This window comes from Ziziphus jujuba, chromosome 8 (assembly GCF_031755915.1).
Source record: "Ziziphus jujuba cultivar Dongzao chromosome 8, ASM3175591v1".
Taxonomy (NCBI): Eukaryota; Viridiplantae; Streptophyta; class Magnoliopsida; order Rosales; family Rhamnaceae; genus Ziziphus; species Ziziphus jujuba.
Genome location: NC_083386.1, coordinates 7,535,034 through 7,542,742, shown reverse-complemented (window position 1 = coordinate 7,542,742; position 7,709 = coordinate 7,535,034). Strand labels below are relative to the sequence as shown.

The following is a 7,709-nucleotide window of genomic DNA, read 5'->3' as shown; positions in this document are numbered from 1 at the left end:
GATTGAACACAATGAGATGTAAAGGGAATTCACAAAATCAAATGAAGCAAAGTAAAACAAAATTAAACACAAAAGAGGGAATTAAGTAAAAGCAAGTTTGTGTAGCTGGGGTTAGCTTTAGCTTGAAGAAACTGCAAGGAAACAAGAGACCCAAGTGCTAAATATCTGTGCTTTGGTATGGAAAAATTATGGAAGCAGAACAGAAGGGACTAGGATCGCTGATTAAAGTGGGCCATCACCACCACGTGGACGACAATTATCAGAGGTTGACAATGAGTCAACGGGTCAAGAGTTTACTTAATTTTCTTTGCTTATTGAATACATGTCAAAATTGGTAAATCCATTTAATTATTTTCTTATTGAATACATGTCATAAGTGCTAAATCCATTTAATTATTGACACTTACTGTATTAATTAATTAATTATCAAAGTTCCCAACTGAGTATTTCAGGATAACAGGTGTATGTTTGGGTAGATGTAGAAATTCATTGTGAAAGAGTGAGTCTTTTTATAGGAATAATTTTCACATAGAGATATGCAACGATCTGTTTGCCTCTGTTTTTATTATTATTTATTAACTTTGGTAATAACACATTTGGAACTGCATGATGATATACTTCATTTAATTGAAATAACAAAACAGGACAGTTTTCTTCATAATTTTTTTTTTCACTGTGCAGGAAGAACGTTGTTGTTGGTTTTTGTTTTTATTTTTTATCTTTTATTTTTGTTTCTGGTACAAGGTGCAAGATGAAAGTTGTTATATTTTATTTGAAATATAAAATTATAAATTTACAGCCGGAAAATCCTTTTTTTTTTTTTTTTTTTTGTTCAAAAACAGTCTAAGATATTTTATCAAGCCATTATAGTGTGGAGTAATGACGATGACCTTCCATTTTCCAACCAAGGAGCTGTTTTTGGGTTTTTTTTTTTTGGTCACAATTTAATGGCTGTGGGGGTGATATATGAGCATAAGCTTAAACAAGGTACAGATAAATCTTCCGAATCAAGAATTTGATGAAAACTTGTGGAAAACAGTTCGTTAGATTGACTTTAACTCACTAATTTATTAATTATTTATATAATATTGCAATTTAAATACCTAGAAATGCCTGTACAGATGGTAATTAACAATTACTATATTTACCTATCAAAAATAAAACAAACGATACTTTGGCCCAGATAATGTTCCATGCATCAGCCACGGACTTAGTCTAAGCCATTCTAAATTTGGGGTTCTCTGTCTTGGGCTTTTGCAACAATATATGCACAGAACTCCACAAGTGGAAGAATCTTATAAGAAGTATGGTACCAAAACATCTTCAACATGACACATACATTCACCTCCCAAGAATCTCTACACCGGACAATATCCCAAATTTCCTTCACAAATCACATTAAGATATCAACCAAAATACCCACAAATCATCCTGATGCATATAAATACAGTGTGCTTGTTATATCTTACAGTTTCAAAATGCATTAAGCATTTGATGAGAAGCAAAAGACTACCATATACAAGTACATTCATCAGGAAAAGCATAAAAGCAAAAGTTGTCTGGGACCGATGCATACTTCATACGGATGGAGTATCTTGTGCTCTACAAACCTTCATAGTCTTCTCCACAGTCTAGTATGCATAGAATTCGTCATGTTAGAAAATAAGAGTGTTGTTGCAGTTGTATGCAATGCAATGCAAAACTCTTAAAAATTTCAAGAAAAAATGAAACTAGTATTTTTACCTATTCTGTGAACAATTGTCGCAATGCCAAACCAATTTGGTTCTTCTCCTGAAGATGTCTTATGGTTGTATTAATGTCGCCTTCTATCAACTCTTGTTGTATGCTCTCACCATAGTTCAGCTCGTCATCACTGATCAACTCATCAAAATCCAATGCTGTGTTAAATCCGTCTGGCAATTCCATATCCTCATCGTCAGTCTCAAATATTACCTTTTCCAACTCTTTGTCAAGTAGCGTTAATTTGTGTAGTTGTGGAGTGCTGACGACTCCACGAGAGAAACTCCTCATCTCAGGGCAGAGACCAATGCGTACACATTTCAATTTCGGAAATTTCATCACAAGGTTTCCGGAGTAGAAGCTTGTGAGGCTTGGTAAACGACGAACTTCGAGCACTAACAATTCATTAAAAACAATTTCACCTCCTGTTTCACTTCCTTTATTAGCAATTATTTCATTCATGCTTTTGCATGCATTAATGGTCATCATTCTCAGCTGTGACATACTTTTTGCTGTTGAGGAAGTAAACAAATTTACCATTCCATGAGAATTTGACACTGCCAAAATCATTAAATTTTGGAAAGATATCCAGGATGGTGCTAAGTTCTTGAACCTGTCACATCTAGATACTTTTAGAGCCATCAAATTCAAGAAGGCTGTGTCTGTATGGTAGTTCTCATCCCATAAGTGCATCAAGTCGGGCAGTTCGGATATTGTCAATGAGGCCAAACCGGAAAATACAGATGTAGGCAGACCTTCAGATTGACCATGCCATATCTCCTTCAGGAAACCAACCTCTTTCAGTGTCAAATTTTTCAACTTAGGAAATGTGACCTGGGAAAACAATAATGAAAGCAATGCAAAAATTTTCCCAATCTATTAAAATCCTTCAATGCGTTAAAATTCATGGCATAGCTCAGAATCCAACAATACTAATGCAACGCCAAAAACCAAAAAACCATATTATAGTTTGAACTCAAAACTGTACCTTTTCGTGGAAGAAGGGTCTGGCAAAGTCTGCAATCAATTGCTCGTCTTTCCTTTGATTTCTGCAATTTGTCTCCACTTGAGAGTGATACTGTATAAGGTTTCGTAGAGAACACAGCTTCAAGGTTTTCAATTTAGGAAATGGAATCTTTTGGAAAGTTTCATTACTTATGCTTTGAGAATCATCCTTTCTTTCATAAATAACTTCCTCCATCGTTTCGCATCCAACCACTTCAATCTTTTCAAGGTGCAAAAGGCCTATTGCAATGGAAAATGAGAAAAGGTTCTTCAATTTATCACAGTTGGACACTTCTATAACTCTTAATTTTCCAAAGCAATTTTCTGTAAGTTTTCCATGGCATATCTTTTCGAGACTCCATAAACCATTAAGTTGCAATATATCCAAACTTACAAAGGCACTACAAGCATGAATCTTTTCCACCGAGTTGATGATGTATTGAATTCCAACAATCGATTGTAGTTGGAGATGCTTCAGTTGTGGAAACCCTTCCGCATCCAATTCATAAACAACATTGTTGAAGCCCGATGATCCACTTAAATACAATACTTCAGACTTTTTCAGTAACATTTCAAGACCATGATCATTGAATATGTCTCTTTTATTGATCTTGAGGTACAACTGTTTTGAAGATCTAGAATCAGGAAGTACAACATTAACATCTCCGATTACTATGTTATATTTTTCCCATTTTTCACTGAAAAATTCTTTTGGTAGAAGTGCAGCATTTGGTATCTGCAAATATAAAGTGGTAAGTCGATGCAAGTCCTTTAACTCCAAAAGACTGGCATTCCTTATTTCACCTTCATTTCCATTAACATGCCAGTCTGCGAAACTGCCTGCCATATTCAACTCTTCTAATCTTGTTAAGCTTGATATGATATTTGGTTGAACCACTTTCAGCTTGTAACAATGTTTCAAATCTAACATTCGTAGCTGAGTTAGTTGTCCAATTTGTTTCGGTAGCTCTTCTATGCTAGATCCTCTGAGGTCAAGAATTTTTAAATTTTTTAACTCTCCAATCATACCTACTTCTCCGATGTCACAGCGCCACAAACATAGCGTTTGAAGATTTTGAATGGAAAAAATGGACGAAGGTAATGGTCTCAAACAAACAGAGATCAACTCTAAAACTCTAAGCTCCTTCATTTCTTCAAAAAAGTGGTTTGGGATTTCCAATTCTTTACCATACTGTTCATATATATACCTCTGATTTAGAAGATTGTGCATGTTAAAATTCTGGAAAGGTCTACTTCTGTTACTCAAGCAAAATAACTGAACTTTTGGAAATTCTAACTTTTCAGGTAGCCGACAAATGTGATCAATTTCTGAAAGCGAAACTGCAATTGAATCCACAAGTTTTCTACTACTGAAACATTCTTCCAACTCAGCAACATTTCGAAGATTATACATGTGTCTATCATTAGATCCAATTGATAAAGTAACATCCCGAATGACATCATGCATTTTAGCACAACCATCATAATCACCATCCAACAACAAGCAACAAGCCTTTAGATCTTCAATTAACGTAACCACCTTGTTTCTTGCCTCCTCCAATTTAGTTATGCCTTGAAATAGGCCCCAACCTGTAGCTTGTCTCAACAAGTGTTCGATCTCTATGTTTGCATCCTCATGAAACCAACTACAAAGCAACAACAATGACTTTGCTTCCTCACTTCTCAAAGAATCATAACTCAACTTTATACCAGAATAGACTTTTTCATGCATTCCTTTGATGTTAGTTGGGGTGGAAATTCTTAGCTCTTGCAATGCATTTTTCCAAACATGATGACTTTTATTTCTTAATGCATTTGCAACGGTTGCAATTGCAATGGGTAAACCTGCACATTCTTTAATAATCTCACTTGCTAAAGGTTGGATGCTAAGTTTTCTAACTGTATCACCCACTATTTTGTCGAACAAATTAGTTGCTTCACTCTCTGATAAAACTCCAACCAAAAAATTAAGCTCGACACCCATATCATTATATAAAACTTCTTGAGATCTAGAGGTTAGCAGTATCTTGTATTCCTCATTATCATCTCCAAATGATATTCCAATATCCTCCAACTCAAGTTTCTCCCAAATGTCATCTAGAATTACAAGCAAACTTTTTTCTTTTCTCAATTTATATCTTAGTCGATCTGCTCTCCCGGGTATGCTTTTCTCTTCCAACTTTAGTCCTAACTTCTCCGCAACTTCTTGTTGAATGCTTTCAAGACTTGGAGTCTGGGATACAGTAACCATGACGGCCTTAGCGAACAACATTTGTTCTTTGACCTGTTTAGCAACCTCTTTACAAAGCATAGTTTTTCCGACACCACCCATGCCATAAACCCCAATCATGTCAACATCCGGATCTCTTAGAGCCTCCATAATTCTGTTCAAGGTTGACATTCTTGATCGAAAAGCCACGTAGCCTTTGACTTCGAAAACACTTGGTATAGTTGGAAGGTAAGACACCTTGTGGAATCCCCCTGCAGCTTGGATTTCACTTGCAACATCCAGTGCCATCTTCTTCGCCTTCCTGCTCATCCGATGTCGGGACACCAAATCCGGAAAATTCCCACTCAAACACTTCATATTTAACTGGCCTTCATTTGTTAGAAAGTTCTCCGTATGTTCTGAAATCATCCTGTCTACTCTGCTAAGCCAGTTGACAACATCAGCTTCGATTTCTTCACCGTTTCTTTTTGCCTCATCAATGGAATGGTGAAGCCTATCTTTTGCATCCTTCAAATGCTGAACGTGGGTTCTGAGGTTCTCTACATTTCTTTGATAGTAAAAGAGGTAACCCAGTTGGCGGGCAATAGGTTTAACTGTGTACTCACTAATCTTTGCCCCTATCCTAATAATTATCTCCATGGGTTTGCTTTACTTGCAATCTAAGAGTATTTTCTACCCAATAAAAAGCAAAAACAGTAAGGATGATAAACAGCCAAAAATAGTTCAATTAGATTCAACATAATGAAATAAAGAGATGATCATCAAAATCATACGCAGAGAAACAAATGGAATTAAACCAAAAATATTTATAAAAAAGAAAAAATGTAAAGCAAGTTTGCGTACCTGGTGTGGTCAAATTACAGGATAAAGTAAGTTTTGCTTGAAGAAACTGCAAGGTGAAAACCAGAGAAGAAAACTCAAAGAGCTGCTTAATCTGTGTTTTTGGTAACGGAAAATGGGTAGAAGAGAAAAAGATGCTTTGCAGGTGCTGGGGCTAAACGACCACCGACCAAAGTGGCACTATTAGATGTTGACCTTGCGTCAACGGGGCCAATAACTTTTGCAGTATCTTTCAAAATAATCGGGTAATGTACTCCAGCTGTCATACAGAAGCTCAAAGTTTTTTATCGTTTATTTATTTATTTAAGGAATTGGGTTTCTAAGAATATCCAAAATAAGTCTGTGCTAAGCTTTTGCAGTTTTATATTATTTGTTTATTTTGATAAAATTATTTTATTTTTGTTTTAAATGGTAAATGGATTCAAATTATACCGCAAACAATTGGTCATAATTTTGTCTCAAACATTCCTACAAAGCTGAACCAACATGACGGAGAGCATTTTTTACTGGTTATGGAGATCCTTTTAATCAGCCTCAAGATTGTTTCAAATTTTATAATCTTTTTTTTTTTTTTGATATATATTATAGATATGTCATCTTTTGCTCCTCTAATTCAATACCATGGTATGCTTCATTTATTTGTCACATATAACAATCAAAGATTATCCATTTTTCTTTATTAATTATGGAAGAGGAAAATGGTATATTTTTTAACTGAAACATAAAAAAATAAAAAATAAAAAAGAAGGAAGTTTACAGCACTACTAGACTTCCTTTGTGGTTATTTTAGAGGAGAAAAATTATATGGTTACAGAAACTCTTTAACATGAACATATATAATACAAAAATAATTGATATACTTTCTTAACATCATAACTTCCCCTTATGTTATATCTCTCGTTTATTATTATTAATATTAAAATGAAAAACTAATTATTATTACTATTAATAAAAATTATTATTAATAGTAATAGTAAATAATAAAAGTAATAAAAATTATTATTGCTATTAATAAGAAAAAAAGAATGTTGATTTTAATGAATAAATCTCCCAATATTCTAAGCCAATCACTGAATTCTAATGATGTATGGTTCTTATAAAATGTGAGCTTGTTCATTTAACGTTTCACAGCACGAAACAAGTTGCTTTAGATAGATATAAAATCCAAAAATGGATAAATGATAACTTTTAATTATTAAATGGAAATAAATTTTATCTGCAAGGAAGATAAAATTTGATTAAGATAAAACCTATAAAGTATTTTATCACAAATTTAGATTGGAGATTATATAAAAGGGGTAGAAGATATCGCTATTTACAAATTCATTAACTGTTAGTCTCTAACTTTCATTTAACTGTTATTTACATTTTATTTTGCCATTCTTTTATTTTTGCCAATTTTTTTTGTGAGTTAAATTTCTTCTATTTAGAAATCCAATTTTGTTCTCTGTTTCTATTACTGGTAGTTTTGTCATTTATTTTATTTTTTCTTAAATTTACATTTACTCACCTTGCAATAGTGAAAACTGCTAAATATTGTAAGACATACCGACAGTATTTCTACATATCTTTTGTTCAACCTTTATTCATAGAGCTTTATTATATCGTATGCTACAGGTCATTTTCACAGTTCAATTCAATTAGACTATTTTGTTATCGTTGTTTGGGGGCTAGTACCATTGAATCCTTGTAGTTTCACAACCCATGGAATATTAGTTTCTATCTTTTACGGAACTCAAAGTTTATATCCCTTTATAATTTAAGAAAGTCCCAGAAATACTTCTCTGCTCAAGTCCATTTCAGTTTCCAGATTCGATAGGGACGGCAAGGAACTTAGTTGTCATGAACCTTTTTATTTTTATTTTTTCCCTTCTCCTTTTGATAAAAAGAAAAT

The 7,709-nt window shown here is 33.7% G+C and overlaps 1 protein-coding gene across 3 annotated transcripts; it reads right to left on the bottom strand.

Annotated features, from left to right (window-relative positions):
- Positions 1 to 1,320: 1,320 nt before the first annotated feature.
- Positions 1,321 to 6,023, bottom strand: LOC107413007 (probable disease resistance protein At4g27220). 3 transcript variants are annotated; one of them, XM_060819642.1, is made up of 4 exons: positions 5,819 to 6,023; positions 2,729 to 5,634; positions 1,744 to 2,574; positions 1,321 to 1,631 (listed from the first exon to the last, which is right to left on the bottom strand). In XM_060819642.1, exons 2-3 carry the CDS (start codon positions 5,612 to 5,614, stop codon positions 1,744 to 1,746), a joined length of 3,717 nt encoding a protein of 1,238 aa, XP_060675625.1. In that variant the 5' UTR covers positions 5,615 to 5,634; positions 5,819 to 6,023; the 3' UTR covers positions 1,321 to 1,631. The 3 variants fall into 3 exon arrangements, with proteins under 3 accessions (XP_060675625.1, XP_048326873.2, XP_024927515.3); XM_048470916.2 differs by having other exon boundaries at positions 2,729 to 5,647; positions 5,819 to 6,022; XM_025071747.3 differs by lacking the exon at positions 5,819 to 6,023 and having other exon boundaries at positions 2,729 to 5,803.
- Between the last annotated feature and the right edge of the window lie 1,686 nt (positions 6,024 to 7,709).

Coding starts and splice junctions, on each gene's coding strand:
- LOC107413007 (XM_060819642.1), bottom strand. CDS start 5,614: ATGGAGATAATTATTAGGATAGGGGCAAAGATTAGTGAGTACACAGTT. Junction 2,575..2,728: donor GACCCTTCTTCCACGAAAAG/GTACAGTTTTGA, acceptor TTGTTTTCCCAG/GTCACATTTCCTAAGTTGAA.